The sequence below is a fragment of the Oncorhynchus tshawytscha genome, linkage group LG29, assembly GCF_018296145.1.
Source record: "Oncorhynchus tshawytscha isolate Ot180627B linkage group LG29, Otsh_v2.0, whole genome shotgun sequence".
NCBI classification, from domain to species: domain Eukaryota; kingdom Metazoa; phylum Chordata; class Actinopteri; order Salmoniformes; family Salmonidae; genus Oncorhynchus; species Oncorhynchus tshawytscha.
In genome coordinates, this window is record NC_056457.1 from 20041333 (window position 1) to 20061794 (window position 20462).

Genomic DNA, 20462 nt, shown 5'->3' on the forward strand with positions numbered 1-20462 from the left:
ACACACACACACTCCTGTTCACTCCTACTATAGCAGACACACACAAACACACTCCTGTCCCTACAGTGACTATAGCAGACATAGACACACACACACTCCTGTTGCTACAGCTACTATAGCAGACACACACATACACACACACTCCTGTTCCTACAGCTACTATAGCAGACATAGACACACACACCCTCCTGTTCCTACAGCTATTATAGCAGACATAGACACACAATCTCCTGTTCCTACAGCTACTATAGCAGACAGGCACACACACACACACACACACACACACACACACTCCTGTTCCTACAGTGACTATAGCAGACACACACACACACACACACACACTCCTGTTCCTACAGCTACTATAGCAGACATAGACAGACACACACACAAACTCCTGTTCCTACAGCTACTATAGCAGACTTAGACACACACACACACACTCCTGTTCCTACAGCTACTATAGCAGACATAGACACACACACACTCCTGTTCCTACAGCTACTATAGCAGACACACACACACACACACACACACTCCTGTTCCTACAGCTATTATAGCAGACACACACACACTCCTGTTCCTACAGCTACTATAGCAGACATACATACACACTCCTGTTCCTACAGCGACTATAGCAGACATAGACACTCCTGTTCCTACAGCAACTATAGCAGACACACACACTCCTGTTCCTACAGTGACTATAGCAGACACACACACACTGCTGTTCCTACAGCTACTATAGCAGACACACACACACACACACACACACACACACTCCTGTTCCTACAGCTACTATAGCAGACACAGACACTCCTGTTCCTACAGCAACTATAGCAGACACACACACTCCTGTTCCTACAGTGACTATAGCAGACACACACACACTGCTGTTCCTACAGCTACTATAGCAGACACACACACACACACACTCCTGTTCCTACAGCGACTATAGCAGACACACACACTCCTGTTCCTACAGCAACTATAGCAGACACACACACTCCTGTTCCTACAGTGACTATAGCAGACACACACACACTCCTGTTCCTACAGCGACTATAGCAGACACACACACTCCTGTTCCTACAGCAACTATAGCAGACACACACACTCCTGTTCCTACAGTGACTATAGCAGACACACACACACTCCTGTTCCTACAGCTACTATAGCACACACACACACTCCTGTTCCTACAGCAACTATAGCAGACACACACACTCCTGTTCCTACAGCTACTATAGCAGACATACACACACACACACTCCTGTTCCTACAGCTACTATAGCAGACTACTATAGCAGACACACACACACACACACTCCTGTTCCTACAGCGACTATAGCAGACACACACACTCCTGTTCCTACAGCAACTATAGCAGACACACACACACACGCCTGTTCCTACAGCTACTATAGCAGACATAGATACACACACACACACACACACACTCCTGTTCACACTCCTACTATAGCAGACACACACAAACACACTCCTGTCCCTACAGTGACTATAGCAGACATAGACACACACACACTCCTGTTGCTACAGCTACTATAGCAGACACACACATACACACACACTCCTGTTCCTACAGCTACTATAGCAGACATAGACACACACACCCTCCTGTTCCTACAGCTATTATAGCAGACATAGACACACAATCTCCTGTTCCTACAGCTACTATAGCAGACAGGCACACACACACACACACACACACACACACACACACACACACACACACACACACACACACACACACACACACACACTCCTGTTCCTACAGTGACTATAGCAGACACACACACACACACACACTCCTGTTCCTACAGCTACTATAGCAGACACAGACACTCCTGTTCCTACAGCAACTATAGCAGACACACACACTCCTGTTCCTACAGTGACTATAGCAGACACACACACACTCCTGTTCCTACAGTGACTATAGCAGACACACACACACTGCTGTTCCTACAGCAACTATAGCAGACACACACACTCCTGTTCCTACAGTGACTATAGCAGACACACACACACTCCTGTTCCTACAGTGACTATAGCAGACACACACACTCCTGTTCCTACAGTGACTATAGCAGACACACACACACTCCTGTTCCTACAGTGACTATAGCAGACACACACACACTCCTGTTCCTACAGTGACTATAGCAGACACACACACACTCCTGTTCCTACAGTGACTATAGCAGACACACACACACTGCTGTTCCTACAGCAACTATAGCAGACACACACACTCCTGTTCCTACAGTGACTATAGCAGACACACACACACTCCTGTTCCTACAGTGACTATAGCAGACACACACACACTCCTGTTCCTACAGTGACTATAGCAGACACACACACACTCCTGTTCCTACAGTGACTATAGCAGACACACACACACTGCTGTTCCTACAGCAACTATAGCAGACACACACACTCCTGTTCCTACAGTGACTATAGCAGACACACACACACTCCTGTTCCTACAGTGACTATAGCAGACACACACACACTGCTGTTCCTACAGCAACTATAGCAGACACACACACTCCTGTTCCTACAGTGACTATAGCAGACACACACACACTCCTGTTCCTACAGTGACTATAGCAGACACACACACACTGCTGTTCCTACAGCTACTATAGCAGACACACACACACAGACACACACACACACACACACACACACACACACACACACACACTCCTGTTCCCACAGCTAATATAGCACACACACTCCTGTTCCTACAGCTACTATAGCAGACACACACACTCCTGTTCCTACAGCGACTATAGCAGACACACACACACTGCTGCTCCTACAGCTACTATAGCAGACACACACACACACACACACACACACACACACACTCCTGTTCCCACAGCTAATATAGCACACACACTCCTGTTCCTACAGCTACTATAGCAGACACACACACACTCCTGTTCCTACAGTGACTATAGCAGACACACACACACTCCTGTTCCTACAGCTACTATAGCACACACACACACTCCTGTTCCTACAGCTACTATAGCACACACACTCCTGTTCCCACAGCTAATATAGCACACACACTCCTGTTCCTACAGCTACTATAGCAGACACACACACTCCTGTTCCTACAGCGACTATAGCAGACACACACACACTCCTGTTCCTACAGTGACTATAGCAGACACACACACACTCCTGTTCCTACAGCTACTATAGCACACACACACACTCCTGTTCCTACAGCTACTATAGCAGACATACACACACACACACTCCTGTTCCTACAGTGACTACAGCAGACACACACACACTGCTGTTCCTACAGCTACTATAGCAGACACACACACACACACACACTCCTGTTCCTACAGCGACTATAGCAGACACACACACTCCTGTTCCTACAGCAACTATAGCAGACACACACACACACGCCTGTTCCTACAGCTACTATAGCAGACATAGATACACACACACACACACACACACACTCCTGTTCACACTCCTACTATAGCAGACACACAAACACACTCCTGTCCCTACAGTGACTATAGCAGACATAGACACACACACACTCCTGTTGCTACAGCTACTATAGCAGACACACACATACACACACACTCCTGTTCCTACAGCTACTATAGCAGACATAGACACACAATCTCCTGTTCCTACAGCTACTATAGCAGACAGGCACACACACACACACACACACACACCCACACACACACTCCTGTTCCTACAGTGACTATAGCAGACACACACACACACACACACTCCTGTTCCTACAGCTACTATAGCAGACATAGACAGACACACACACAAACTCCTGTTCCTACAGCTACTATAGCAGACTTAGACACACACACACACACTCCTGTTCCTACAGCTACTATAGCAGACATAGACACACACACACTCCTGTTCCTACAGCTACTATAGCAGACACACACACACACACACACACACTCCTGTTCCTACAGCTATTATAGCAGACACACACACACTCCTGTTCCTACAGCTACTATAGCAGACATACATACACACTCCTGTTCCTACAGCGACTATAGCAGACACACACACACACACACACACACACACACACACACACACACACACTCCTGTTCCCACAGCTAATATAGCACACACACTCCTGTTCCTACAGCTACTATAGCAGACACACACACTCCTGTTCCTACAGTGACTATAGCAGACACACACACACTCCTGTTCCTACAGCTACTATAGCACACACACACACTCCTGTTCCTACAGCTACTATAGCAGACATATACACACACACACACTCCTGTTCCTACAGTGACTACAGCAGACACACACACACTGCTGTTCCTACAGCTACTATAGCAGACACACACACACACACACACACTCCTGTTCCTACAGCGACTATAGCAGACACACACACTCCTGTTCCTACAGCAACTATAGCAGACACACACACACACGCCTGTTCCTACAGCTACTATAGCAGACATAGATACACACACACACACACACACACTCCTGTTCACACTCCTACTATAGCAGACACACACAAACACACTCCTGTCCCTACAGTGACTATAGCAGACATAGACACACACACACTCCTGTTGCTACAGCTACTATAGCAGACACACACATACACACACACTCCTGTTCCTACAGCTACTATAGCAGACATAGACACACACACCCTCCTGTTCCTACAGCTATTATAGCAGACATAGACACACAATCTCCTGTTCCTACAGCTACTATAGCAGACAGGCACACACACACACACACACACACACACACACACACACACACACACACACACACACACACACACACACACACACTCCTGTTCCTACAGTGACTATAGCAGACACACACACACACACACACTCCTGTTCCTACAGCTACTATAGCAGACATAGACAGACACACACACAAACTCCTGTTCCTACAGCTACTATAGCAGACTTAGACACACACACACACACTCCTGTTCCTACAGCTACTATAGCAGACATAGACACACACACACTCCTGTTCCTACAGCTACTATAGCAGACAGGCACACACACACACACACACACACACACACACACACACACACACACACACACACACACACACACACACTCCTGTTCCTACAGCTACTATAGCAGACAGGCACACACACACACACACACACACACACACACACACACACACACACACACACACACACACACACACACACACACACTCCTGTTCCTACAGCTACCATAGCAGACATAGACACACACACACACTCCTGTTCCTACAGCTACTATAGCAGACACACACACACACACTCCTGTTTCCACAGCTACTATAGCAGACATAGACACACACACCCTCCTGTTCCTACTGCTACTATAGCAGACACACACACTCCTGTTCCTAGAGCTACTATAGCAGACATAGACACACACACACTCCTGTTCCTACAACTACTATAGCAGACACACACACACACACTCCTGTTACTACAGCTACTATAGCAGACACACGCACACACGCACACACTCCTGTTCCTACAGCTACTATAGCAGACACACACACACACACTCCTGTTCCTACAGCTACTATAGCAGACATAGACAGACACACACACAAACTCCTGTTCCTACAGCTACTATAGCAGACTTAGACACACACACACACACACACTCCTGTTCCTACAGCTACTATAGCAGACATAGACACACACACTCCTGTTCCTACAGCTACTATAGCAGACATAGACACACACACACACTCCTGTTCCTACAGCTACTATAGCAGACATAGACACACACACTCCTGTTCCTACAGCTACTATAGCAGACACACACACACACTCCTGTTTCCACAGCTACTATAGCAGACATAGACACACACACCCTCCTGTTCCTACTGCTACTATAGCAGACACACACACTCCTGTTCCTACTGCTACTATAGCAGACACACACACTCCTGTTCCTAGAGCTACTATAGCAGACATAGACACACACACACTCCTGTTCCTACAACTACTATAGCAGACACACACACACACACACACTCCTGTTACTACAGCTACTATAGCAGACACACGCACACACACACACACACTCCTGTTCCTACAGCTACTATAGCAGACACACACACACACACTCCTGTTCCTACAGCTACTATAGCAGACACATGCACACACACACTCCTGTTCCTACAACTACTATAGCAGACACACACACACACACACCCTTCTGTTTCTACAACTACTATAGCAGACATAGACACACACACACACTCCTGTTCCTAGAGCTACTATAGCAGACATAGACATACACACGGTAATGCTAACACGTCCATTTCTCTCTCCAGCCACAGGACGGGTATCGCATGGTGCAACAGTTCCAGTTCCTGGGCTGGCCTATGTACCGGGACACACCTGTGTCCAAGCGCTCCTTCCTCAAGCTCATCCGCCAGGTGGACAAGTGGCAGGAGGAGTATGACGGAGGGGAGGGACGCACCGTCGTACACTGTCTGTAAGTACCTAGCAGTCATGTCTCAACCTACACCTAGTACTGCACAGTAAACCTTTACTAGCTCTGGACTTCCCAAATGGGTGGAAAGAGTAGGGGGTTCTTAGGTATTTGATGTAACCCCCCAAAACCACCCCTCTAATTCGATCCAACATAGCCGCCCAAAATGCCACCGGGGTCACAGTGACACTGGACCACTCCGATGGGACAGTGAGAAATGTCACTGTCCTCCTCTGATGGTGATCACATACACTTTCCATGGGGATGCAGTCCTCACAGCACACCATCCTGCCTTCTGACAGCCTTCTGGAAACTGACATTTTGAAGGCCCACCAGAAAGCACTAAATGCTCGTACAAACACTGGCAGTCATCAAAATGAACCGTTCAAGCACAAAGCCGTTTAAAGTTCCACTTCGTAATTTGAAAAACAATGAAATAGCAGCCCTGCCACTTGGTTTGCTATAAATCTCAGGAATGGGGCTGGACATATTCTTCAAGACTATATCATTAATTCAAAATCATTTCAAAAAAACAGTTGACAATCGCAATATCTGTATCTCAATATTTGACCCATTAGTCTGGCCAAAGTATACTATTTAACTGGATAAATCAGTGTGATATCACAGTATGAATTTGAATGTGCAATCCGACCCAGGTGATCTCCACTTACTAAATAGGAGAAATAGAGGAGAGAGGCTGCTGAGTTTACCAGAGGGAGATAATCAAATCAAATGAGCTTGTAGTTCCCGATGCTGCCCAGATCTAGATCGTAATGCTCCGGTGGGAGAGGCCTCTGGGTGGGTCTCTGTCTCAGCTCAATCTGCCCTTCCTTATCTCCAGCAGCCCCACTTTACTCGGATAGATGGAGGGGAGGAGAGGAGAGAGGGAAGCCGGGAGAGTCTCCCTCGTTTCCTGAGGCCCTAGTTGGGTGGGAAATCAAATCGGAAAACGGAGGGAGGGAGGGATGATGGGAACGGAGGAGTGTATGTGTGGACGACAGGGTCATTGTTGATGTAATCTGTGGCTGGTGCTGTTTAACAGGGTTACTGGCCTGGTCTGTAAGCCAGAGAATCCAAAAGAATCACCCAGATACAACTCTCATTAGAGTCTCCGAAGAGATTCCAATCGCCCCCGACCAGAGCAGCACACACACACACTTTAAACCAGAGACAATCAGCACACACAATACACACACTGAACGAAGCCAGCAGGGTCTGCCACTAAACAAACGTCAGAAAGACAACACTGCCCCCCACCCACCCTCCAGTAAATGTTTAGACTGCTAGTTTAGTCTCAATCACAGAGCTCCCTCCCTGCATCCTTATGTCCAAACAACCTGGGCTATGACAGCCATCGCAACCGTCTCAACGTATCTTGAGCTACACCCTTTTCCCTATATAGTGCACTCCTTTTGACCAGGGCTCTATATGGGCAATAGTATGCCATTTTGGACATAGCCCGTTTCACCGGAACATTCTTGAAACATGCGTAAGGCCAGAGACATGTGGAGATTGACAGAGGTCAACTGCTAAGGGAGTTGAGAGAGTAGGGATCCACTGAACTCAAACTGCTTCCTCACTTTGTGACGCTCTCCTCTTGCAACTCTTAAAAGCTCTTTGGCTTTCAAGACAGTGCTGTAAAGACAGTGAAGTTGCACATCTGGAAACGGTTCTGAGAAAGAGCAGCTTTTCATTTACGAACTACTTAGAGTGTCAGCAATAGGCTATGTTCCACACATTAGTGTCAGTGGGTAGCCAATAGTGTGCAATGGTGGATTGACAGTAGTGTGGCGCCATCTAGAGGGCAAAATCAAGAACAGCAAGCACAGGAAGAGACGCTGATAAGTTTAGTCAAGCTCTATGAAAGGAAAAGGAAAGGGGGGATACCTTGTCAGTTGTACAACTGAATGCCTTCAACTGAAGTGTCTTCGGCATTTAACCCAACCCCTCTGAATCCGAGAGGTGTAGGGGGGCTGCCATAATCGACATCCACGTCTTTGGCGCCGGGGGAACAGTGGGTTAAGTGCCTTGCTCAGGAGCAGAACATGTCATGAATCAACCACCATACATCACTGATAATGTTATTCATTCATGAAGCTTACAATTAGTTGGAAGTATCAAGCCTGCAGGTAGAATGTTTTTTAACTTGTATAATTACAAAGAAATAAAAAAGTTAAGATAATTTTAAGTCGGGTGCTAACGCTTAGCAATTCTGACAGTTTTTTTTTGTGTGTTATAGGTAGATGTTTATATGTATAATCATTAATATTATGTCTTGGTCTATTATCTATCTCATTCTTTCTCCTTTCTTTCTCTTTCTTTCTTTCTTTCTCTCTCAGGAATGGTGGAGGACGCAGCGGGACGTTCTGTGCGATCAGCATCGTGTGCGAGATGCTCCGCCATCAGCGTTCGGTTGACGTGTTCCACGCAGTCAAAACACTGAGGAACAACAAACCCAACATGGTCGACTTACTGGTAAGAACCGGTCCTGATCTAGGATCAGTTTTCTCTTTTAGATCATAAGGAATAACATTACATGGATCGGTGGTGGGGGGGGGCACTGCTAACCCTTAGAGTGGTTTACTGGTCCTCACTACGAAGCCTACAGTTGGGTACTTCTGGGACAAGTCGGGTTGCCAAAGTCTATTCAACTTGAGTCCAGAATTATTAAGTGATTGAAATGTCTGTTGACGTTTACAATAAGGAGAAAATAGCACTGTGAATAACTCAGCCATTATAATGAATTAAAGGCAAAGTCAAGTCCATGTCCATGTCCATGTCTAGTCCAGTCATCATCAATAATGATGTACTCTTCTTCCCATTCATCCACAGGATCAATACAAGTTCTGCTATGAGGTGGCACTGGAGTACTTGAATTCTGGTTAGCTGGGCTGAAAGATACCCCCCCCCCCCTTACCCCTGCACCACAGCCCTCACAGCTTACCTGGACTGAGTCTCTTAAACTTGAGTGAATGTTGGTTACTGGAGGATAGAACTGAACTGCTGAACAGGGTCATCCCATCGCACCTCTACGGATTTAGGCCGAGGGGAAGAAAGAAGGTGGTTTGGAACCGGACGCTTTTGCACTGCCCTCCCCCCGTCCCCATTCTACGATAAAATGTCCCTGAACTTGATTATCTTTACTCTGTCTCATCCCTGACCCCCCCCCTCCCCCACTCCCCAACTCCTCTCTCCTCTTTCTACTAGACTGTGTTAGTATTTACCCTCATCCTCCCCCGTCCATCAGAACAGCACCTGATCCCTGAACAGGAGTTCACACTGATGTATTCTACTGCCCCTATGTCACCCCCCCCCCCCACCCCAACCCAAACTCAACCCTAGTCTTTTTTTAAGTTTATTTTTTTCAACAAAAAAGCTCTCCTCTTGCCAGTGAATCCTGTTTATTGCCTTTTTAATCCTCATCGGATGATCAATGTCATTTCCATTTTTGTGGGGAATGCGATATAAGTGTAATGTTGATGATATGTTGTTTTTTATCCTTGTTTTTAATTTCCATTGATACATTTTTTTAACAGTGTTTGTTAATATGATGAAGCTGTTTGACATGTATAGTTGTAAAGTTGAACCGGCATTATGAAAGAAAGCTAAATCTTAAATGTGTATGCTGCCATTGCTTCGGTCGCGATCAGTATCGTCGTATTGGCTGGAGGAGGAGAAGAAAAACGCACTCCGGTACCATCCACACTCAAGCTTTTCATCACGTCAGCAGATCCAAAGCTTCATTCATTGTGGTCATTATTGTTAATATTGTAAATATTATGAAGTTGGACAGACTATTTATTCATTGAGAGTTTTTGTGAAGCACATTGAGTGACAATCATGATTTTTTTGGGGGGGGATCATATTTGTTTTCTTTTCTCGAACTCTGCATAATGTTGACCAGATGTATTGTAAGCCTTTTATTTATCTTGTATGGCAACTCAAACTTACAAATACATACATATCTACTGATATACGTGTGTTTTTTATGTGTTGTGCAAATTATTTTCTTATTTTCAATGACGGCCTAGGAACCATGGGTTAACTGGTCTAGGAACCGTGGGTTAACTGGCCTAGGAACCGTGGGTTAACTGGTCTAGGAACCGTGGGTTAACTGGCCTAGGAACCGTGGGTTAACTGGCCTAGGAACCGTGGGTTAACTGGCCTAGGAACCGTGGGTTAACTGGTCTAGGAACCGTGGGTCAACTCGTCTAGGAACTGTGGGTTAACTGGCCTAGGAACCGTGGGTTAACTGGTCTAGGAACAGTGGGTCAACTGGCCTAGGAACCGTGGGTTAACTGGTCTAGGAACCGTGGGTTAACTGGCCTAGGAACCGTGGGTTAACTGGCCTAGGAACCGTGGGTTAACTGGCCTAGGAACCGTGGGTTAACTGGCCTAGGAACCGTGGGTTAACTGGTCTAGGAACCGTGGGTTAACTGGTCTAGGAACCGTGGGTTAACTGGTCTAGGAACCGTGGGTTAACTGGTCTAGGAACCGTGGGTTAACTGGTCTAGGAACAGTGGGTCAACTGGTCTAGGAACCGTGGGTTAACTGCCTGTTCAGGGGCAGAATGACAGATGTGTACCTTGTCAGCTCGGGGATTTTAACTTGCAACCTTTCGGTTACTAGTCCAGCACTCTAACCACTAGGCTACCCTGCCTCCCCAATAGAAATCTGAGCTGTGGAATACAGTTTCTCCTGGCTCATAGACTACTTTCAGGGGAAGGAACAATCCAACATTGTTATAAAATACCTTGTACTTCAAGGTTGAGTTTTTTAAGATAGGCATGCCATGAGATACTGTATGTTAACAGTTGGTCTGATTTGAATTTTAGCCACAACTTTTTGAAAAAAAACATTTAATGATCATGATAAAGTTGCATTGAATTAATTTCAATACCAATAGCAGAATACCAGTAGTAGTGAAGAGCATACCCTTTGTTCAATGGCAGAAATACACTGAGTGTACAAAACATTAGGAATCTGTCCTAATATTGAGTTGCACCCCTTTTTCTCTCAGAACAGCCTCAATTCGTCGGGACATGGACTCTACAAGGTGTCGAAAGTGTTCCACATGGATGCTGGCCCATGTTGACTCCAATGCTTCCCACAGTTGTGTCAAGTTGTCTGGATGTCCTTTGGGTGGATGACCATTCTTGATACACACAGGAAACTGTTGAGCGTGACAAAACACAGCAACGTTGCAGTTCATGACACACTCAAACCTGGCACCTACTACCATACCCCGTTCAAATGCACTCTAAATGGCACCCATACACAATGTCTCAGTTGTCTCAAGGTTTAAAATTCATTTTTTCCTGTCTCCTCCCCTTCATCTACACTGGACAATTGTGGACACTATCCATATACTGAGTATGCAACATTTGAATGGTTAACTTCATTAGTTCCAGTGTGCCTTTTAGCATATATGAACTTGTGTTACCTTGATAATTATTCTACAGGAGTTGACATAGAGGGGCAGAGGTGTATCATGTTATAGGTCTGTCTACATGAACTACTATATGACGATGCATTTGTTATTTGATAGTGTGACGATGGGCAATACAAGGCCCCCGGTGGCTTTAGTCTCTAAATGTAATATGGCGTAGGATTCTGTGTTACAGTGAGGTAAGGAGAATGCTGCTGATGTTAAGTGAAGACACTGCAACTCACCACAAGATGGCAGCAGAGACCAGCGCCCGAGCCTTTATGAACCCAATGACTCTTGTCTGCTGCTGACTTTCTGATTGGAGCTGTTTTGTCAGACCCTCTCACCACGTTTTGAATGCAAATGAATGTCAAATAAGGTACCCATATATTTCTACAAATAATTGGCCAATATGAATGTGTACCCACATAATTATCTGCACATGTTCAACTTTCACAGGCAAACCTCTCTAGTTGTATATACTTGTGTGACACTCATTGTACACCATGCGCGAGTTACAATTCTTCACATTCCTTCATTCTATTCAGCATGAATCATTTTTACATGACAAATATTGCTGTCAGAGTGGCATCACAACGAAATTGATAGTAAATGATCCAGTCGTCATATATCAGCCAATGAATTTCGTGCTTGTGAAAACAGTGAATATACCTTATCCAACCGCAGCCCAAGAAGAGGACAGAGATCCTCCTTTCTGCCCATGCGCAACCAACCAACCGCGGGCAGTCATTAATAAATCAGATAGTATTGCTTTGGGGAGTGACGCGAAGGATACAGATGCTCGACTACTTTCCCCCCGTTTAAATTGTTTTAATTCCACGCGTGATTTCTGCTCCTTATCGTGTTCGACATAGCATTTGACATCTGTTCCAGTTTTTAATCGGTTGTGTAGGCTTCTGTATGTCGATATTGATGTAGTGTCGTTAAAAGATGCCTCAACCGAAATCCCGAAAAATCGCCGTCCTGGGATACAGATCCGTGGGTAAGTGGGCGCAATTTAGTCGTTTTCGGTGATAGCGAGGTATTTTGTGCGCTTTCTGTGTAGGCAAGTTCATTGACGATGACTACACATAATACTAGCAAATATGTAGCCTAAACTGCATGCACATAGCTACTGCTGCCAGGTCATTGATTGTTAAATCAGCCAGTCAGTTGAATGTCACTCGACTGGAAACTCACGACTCTAGAGATTTTGTGAAGCACTACTAGCTACAGCAGCATGTACCCCTGGACCAGTGTTGCTAAAACCACATAATCTCCATTCGTAAGCTACATTTTCACGTTTCGTTGAATAAAATATGCAGTCAGTGGCACATGATGCATTATCCTCATCAATTGTAATTGAATAACTTAAATGGCAGTCTATAGTTAATTGTGTTATGCACACAGTAATTTATTTTGTTAAGTCAATGTTTGTTAAACATTGAGTGGTTACAGAAGCCACTAGACAGACACAGTTGATGCCACAGCAGTTGAGGACAGCGCCAGCGGTCCTGATGCTGGGACGTAAATGAATACGTCACGACTCACGAAAGTAGAAGCATTAATGTCCATGTGGCAGCTTTTTAAGGGAGGATTTATCCATTTACCTCAAATTACATTCCATATACTAGTGAAGTGACAGCCCTGTACGTTTTAAACCAATAATTGCATGCTGACCTAATTCATTGACTTATTTTGTGCGATGTGAATGGACACTTTAACATTGAAAGATCATCCACTAAGAGCCTAGAAGTTGGATATTGCAAGCTAGCCACCTAACATTATAGCTGTGGAGTCAGGAAAATTGAGAGGGGTGGGGGGTGGTTTGCATCTTCATCAACAACAACTGATGTGCTGATTTGAGCACGGTGGAAGTGTTGGACCATTGTTTACCCGTCTTGGGATACCTGATGGTCAAATGTCGACCCTTCTACCTCCCTAGGGCATTTTAGCTGTATTCTTGATTGTTGTATACATTCCAACTCAGGATGAGAAAAATAATAGGCTGGCACTTAACAAACTGTACAAAACTATAAACAAGCAGGAAAACATACATCTACAGACTGCTTTTCTGGTTGCCGGCGTCATTAAGACAAGTGATGCCCAACTTCCATCAACATGTCTCCTTCGCCACTTGTGGCAAAGTCCTAGACCACTATTATTTTACCCACACGCAATTATGCAAGGCCCTCCCTCATCCGCCATTTGGAAAATCAGATCATGACTCCGTACTCCTGCTTCCTGTTTACAAGCAGAAGCTCAAACAGGAAATACCCGTGACTCGCTCCGTTGAGAATGGCCACCAGAATCAGAGATTATGCTACAGGACTGCTTAGCTAGCGCTAATTGGAATGTTTTGAGACTTCACCGATAACATCAATGAGCTGACCACCTCCGTTACTGGCTTCATTGGGAAATGCATCAGCAACGTTGTCCCCACAGTGAAGGTTTGCTCCTTCCCCAATCAAAAGCCCTGGATTAACACAGAGATTGGCGCTAAACTAAAGGACAACCCTAAACTATCGCAGACAACTCTGAGGCTACGGCTGAGGATGGGAAGTCCCTCTGTGACCTCCGCAGAGTCATCAAACGAGCAAAAGGACAATATAGGAATAAGGTGGAATCATATTGCACATGCTCCGATGCCCGCCTCATGTGGCAGGGGCTACAGTCCATTACGGCCATGATGCGTCAAACGATGCCCCTCTCCCAGGCGAAGTCAATGCGTTTTATGCACGCTTTCATCAATAACAACATTGTGTGAGGGGCGTCACCAAAGGACTGGTCTTTAATCAGGGTAACACTTGCAAGGCTGAGAGGCCTGATGGTATTCCAGGGCGCATTCTCAAAGCATGCGTAGAACAGCTGGCAGGAATATTCAGTTATTTTCAACCTCTCCTTGTCCCAGTCTGTAATCCCCACGTTTTAAAATGACCAAGGTCATTCCTGTTCCCAATAACTCTAAGGCTTCATGACACAATGACTACCGCCCTGGGTTTCCATTAGGAAAATGTAGCATCGGACATTTCACCAGCAGCATTTTAATTTACCGGACATTTTAGAGATTTACGGGACCCATATGCATTAGGTGCGTAACCTGATTAGGGTGTCCACCCACGGTGCTCAGAATTACATAAATTCCATTTAGGTCATTCTCACAAAACTGTAAAAAAAAAATATATATATATAATAATTACATTTCCTCTTTAATCACTGAAATTAGGATCAGTGCTTATCTATTTCATTATTATTATTATGTTTTTGATCAGATAATATGCATTTTTACCAACATTTTAACCAAATTCTCTGCAGTTTACGAAGTCCAAAAGAGTTATAAACAAACATATGTTTTAACATTGCTCCTCAAATGACAAGGTCAGAATTTATCACTAAACATCCAAATATTTCAAATGAAATTCTACAAATATTATAACATTTTAATCTGACTCTTTCCTAATTTAAGCTCTTTAGCCATTTCGGTAATGAAAAGGCCAAGTGGGGGAAAGGGGGTGTTTGAAAATAAGAACTTCATTCTGAATTTGCGCTCATCTAAGGACTACTCCTCTAGATCAGGCCAGGGCAGAGGCCAGCCTGGGGGCCGTATCCGGCCCGCGACCTGATTCAATACAGCCGGTGGAATCATACTCAGATCACATAAAGAATTTTTGATAGTAAAGTTTTGAAAAACGTATTTGTTATTCAAATGAATAAACCAATGAATACTCACCTTTGTGTAATGATTTACCTCCCACCGCATGTGGGACATTTATTTTGAAGGCACATATAAATAACAACTGCACGAGGACAGACAGTGACTGACAGGCTGGCACACATATCACAGTTACAAATAGTAGCTAGCTAGAAATTGCACAAAAATTAGTTTTTCTAAGATTTCAAAGAAAAGGAAAGTAGACAATGAATGTAGGGTGTTCCAGCAAGAGTCAAAATATTTCTTTATTGAGGTATCAGAGAGCATCCGCTGTCCTGAAACACTACAACTTGTCCCGACACTTCCAGACGAAGCATGCAGAGAAATATAGGAATATGTCTTCTGAGCAGAGGGCAAGTGCATCGAAAGAGTTGCTTTCTCAGTTGCAAAAGCAGCAAGGACTTTTCACAAAACTGCATTCAGCAAACGACTGAAATGCGAGAGCTAGCTATGTACTGTCCCACAAAATTGCTAAACATAGCAAGCCATTCGCTGAGGGAGAATTCATTAAAGAATGTTTCATTGACTCTGCATTGATACTTTGCCCCAACAAGAAGAGCTGTTTGAAAATGTTGTCAAGATGAACAGTGACACGCCGTGTTGAGGACATCACAGAGAATATGGAACAACAGTTGAAAGACAATGTAAAACTTCATTGTCGGAACTAGAAGCTCAAGCATTTCGCTACACTCGCATTAACATCTGCTAACCATGGGTATGTTATTTTATTATACCTTTATTTAACTAGGCAAGTCAGTTAAGAACAAATTCTTATTTTCAATGACAGCATAGGAACAGTGCCTGTTCAGGGGCAGAACAACAGATTTTTACCTTGTCAGCTCGGGGGTTTGAACTTGCAACCTTCCGGTTACTTGTCCAACGCTCTAACCACTAGGCTACCCTGCCGCCCCGTGAGAAATAAATTTGATTTGATTTAAAGGATTTCCCATTTTTCTCCTTGGCCCTGGATGAGAGCAGTGATGTGACACGGTGCCGTTGTTGATATTCTTACGAGGCATAACCCCAGACATTGAAATTACAGAGGAGCTTCAGTGCTGTCAATGAAGAGCACAACCACAGGGAAAGATTTATTGGTGGAGGTTAATAAGTGTGGGGCAAAGCTGGGACTGAGTTTTGAAAAGTTATCCAGTGTGACCACTGATGGGTGCCCAAACTTGACAGGAAAACATGTTGGCCGTTTGAAAAGGATACAAGTTCAAATGGCTGAACTGAAGTCAGATCAGAAAATGATTTTCCTGCATTACATTATCCATCAGGAGGTGCTCTGTCAATGTGTTCTGAAAAGGAGGCATGTTGTGGATACAGTCACTAAAGTGGTGAAATTCATAAGAGCAAAATCGTTAAACCCACAGGCAGTTTGTCTCCCTGTTGGAAGAGACAGAGTCGGGTCATGTAGATCTCCCCTACCACATAAATGTGACATGGCTGAGTTTGGGGAAGGTGCTTAAAAGGGTTTGGGACCTGAGGTCGGAGATTTCTGAGTTTTTGCAAATGAAAGGAAAATATGTGGATTTCCCTCAACTGCAAGGTAAAGAATAGTTGGCTGATTTTGCCTTCACCGTGAACATTATGGCCCTCATGAATGAACTGAATTCCAAACTACAAGGGAAGGGCCTTTTTGCACATCAAATGTACAGCCTTGTCAAAACCTTCAAGGGAATATTACTCCTCCTGACCCACCAAGTAGAAGCCAACAATCTCACCCACCTTCCGACACTTACTAGTCTGTTCCCTATCAGATGACAACAATCTCACCCACCTTCCCACACTACTAGTCTGTTCCCTATCAGATGACAACAATCTCACCCACCTTCCCACACTACTAGTCTGTTCCCTATCAGATGACAACAATCTCACCCACCTTCAGACACTACTAGTCTGTTCCCTATCAGATGACCTTCTGACACTACTAGTCTGTTCCCTATCAGATGACCTTCTGACACTACTAGTCTGTTCCCTATCAGATGACCTTCCTACACTACTAGTCTGTTCCCTATCAGATGACAACAATCTCACCCACCTTCTGACACTTACTAGTCTGTTCCCTATCAGATGACAACAATCTCACCCACCTTCCTACACTACTAGTCTGTTCCCTATCAGATGACAACAATCTCACCCACCTTCCTACACTACTAGTCTGTTCCCTATCAGATGACAACAATCTCACCCACCTTCCTACACTACTAGTCTGTTCCCTATCAGATGACAACAATCTCACCCACCTTCTGACACTACTAGTCTGTTCCCTATCAGATGACAACAATCTCACCCACCTTCAGACACTACTAGTCTGTTCCCTATCAGATGACAACAATCTCACCCACCTTCAGACACTACTAGTCTGTTCCCTATCAGATGACAACAATCTCACCCACCTTCCTACACTACTAGTCTGTTCCCTATCAGATGACAACAATCTCACCCACCTTCCTACACTACTAGTCTGTTCCCTATCAGATGACAACAATCTCACCCACCTTCTGACACTACTAGTCTGTTCCCTATCAGATGACAACAATCTCACCCACCTTCCGACACTACTAGTCTGTTCCCTATCAGATGACCTTCTGACACTACTAGTCTGTTCCCTATCAGATGACAACAATCTCACCCACCTTCCTACACTACTAGTCTGTTCCCTATCAGATGACAACAATCTCACCCACCTTCAGACACTACTAGTCTGTTCCCTATCAGATGACCTTCTGACACTACTAGTCTGTTCCCTATCAGATGACCTTCTGACACTACTAGTCTGTTCCCTATCAGATGACCTTCTGACACTACTAGTCTGTTCCCTATCAGATGACCTTCCTACACTACTAGTCTGTTCCCTATCAGATGACCTTCCAACACTACTAGTCTGTTCCCTATCAGATGACAACAATCTCACCCACCTTCTGACACTTACTAGTCTGTTCCCTATCAGATGACAACAATCTCACCCACCTTCCTACACTACTAGTCTGTTCCCTATCAGATGACCTTCCAACACTACTAGTCTGTTCCCTATCAGATGACAACAATCTCACCCACCTTCTGACACTTACTAGTCTGTTCCCTATCAGATGACAACAATCTCACCCACCTTCAGACACTACTAGTCTGTTCCCTATCAGATGACAACAATCTCACCCACCTTCCTACACTACTAGTCTGTTCCCTATCAGATGACAACAATCTCACCCACCTTCTGACACTTACTAGTCTGTTCCCTATCAGATGACAACAATCTCACCCACCTTCAGACACTACTAGTCTGTTCCCTATCAGATGACCTTCCAACACTACTAGTCTGTTCCCTATCAGATGACAACAATCTCACCCACCTTCTGACACTTACTAGTCTGTTCCCTATCAGATGACAACAATCTCACCCACCTTCAGACACTACTAGTCTGTTCCCTATCAGATGACAACAATCTCACCCACCTTCCTACACTACTAGTCTGTTCCCTATCAGATGACAACAATCTCACCCACCTTCCTACACTACTAGTCTGTTCCCTATCAGATGACAACAATCTCACCCACCTTCCTACACTACTAGTCTGTTCCCTATCAGATGACAACAATCTCACCCACCTTCTGACACTACTAGTCTGTTCCCTATCAGATGACCTTCTGACACTACTAGTCTGTTCCCTATCAGATGACAACAATCTCACCCACCTTCCTACACTACTAGTCTGTTCCCTATCAGATGACAACAATCTCACCCACCTTCTGACACTACTAGTCTGTTCCCTATCAGATGACAACAATCTCACCCACCTTCCGACACTACTAGTCTGTTCCCTATCAGATGACAACAATCTCACCCACCTTCCGACACTACTAGTCTGTTCCCTATCAGATGACCTTCAGACACTACTAGTCTGTTCCCTATCAGATGACAACAATCTCACCCACCTTCAGACACTACTAGTCTGTTCCCTATCAGATGACAACAATCTCACCCACCTTCCTACACTACTAGTCTGTTCCCTATCAGATGACAACAATCTCACCCACCTTCCTACACTACTAGTCTGTTCCCTATCAGATGACAACAATCTCACCCACCTTCCGACACTACTAGTCTGTTCCCTATCAGATGACCTTCTGACACTACTAGTCTGTTCCCTATCAGATGACCTTCTGACACTACTAGTCTGTTCCTATCAGATGACAACAATCTCACCCACCTTCCTACACTACTAGTCTGTTCCCTATCAGATGACAACAATCTCACCCACCTTCAGACACTACTAGTCTGTTCCCTATCAGATGACAACAATCTCACCCACCTTCTGACACTACTAGTCTGTTCCCTATCAGATGACAACAATCTCACCCACCTTCCGACACTACTAGTCTGTTCCCTATCAGATGACCTTCAGACACTACTAGTCTGTTCCCTATCAGATGACAACAATCTCACCCACCTTCTGACACTACTAGTCTGTTCCCTATCAGATGACAACAATCTCACCCACCTTCTGACACTACTAGTCTGTTCCCTATCAGATGACAACAATCTCACCCACCTTCCGACACTACTAGTCTGTTCCCTATCAGATGACAACAATCTCACCCACCTTCCGACACTACTAGTCTGTTCCCTATCAGATGACCTTCAGACACTACTAGTCTGTTCCCTATCAGATGACAACAATCTCACCCACCTTCTGACACTACTAGTCTGTTCCCTATCAGATGACAACAATCTCACCCACCTTCTGACACTACTAGTCTGTTCCCTATCAGA

The 20462-nt window shown here is 44.9% G+C and overlaps 2 protein-coding genes across 19 annotated transcripts in view; both read left to right on the forward strand.

Moving 5' to 3' along the window:
* Positions 1-10520, forward strand: part of LOC112227775 (receptor-type tyrosine-protein phosphatase mu-like) — a 316891-nt gene extending 306371 nt beyond the window's left edge. For all 16 annotated transcript variants that reach the window (XM_042308521.1, XM_042308523.1, XM_042308526.1 and 13 more), the window contains 3 exons: positions 6388-6551; positions 8888-9023; positions 9381-10520. In XM_042308521.1, the coding sequence (XP_042164455.1) occupies positions 6388-6551; positions 8888-9023; positions 9381-9434 (354 nt within the window). In that variant the 3' untranslated portion in view covers positions 9435-10520. The remainder of the gene's footprint in view (positions 1-6387; positions 6552-8887; positions 9024-9380) is intronic.
* Positions 10521-12702: 2182 nt separating this feature from the next.
* The window catches only part of LOC112227773 (GTP-binding protein Rheb), a 31713-nt gene continuing 23953 nt past the window's right edge, over positions 12703-20462 (forward strand). For 2 of the 3 annotated variants that reach the window (XM_042308811.1, XM_042308812.1), the window contains exon 1: positions 12703-12979. In XM_042308811.1, coding sequence (XP_042164745.1) covers positions 12928-12979 — 52 coding nt within the window. In that variant the 5' untranslated portion in view covers positions 12703-12927. The remainder of the gene's footprint in view (positions 12980-20462) is intronic. The other variant, XM_042308810.1, reaches the window with a different exon arrangement.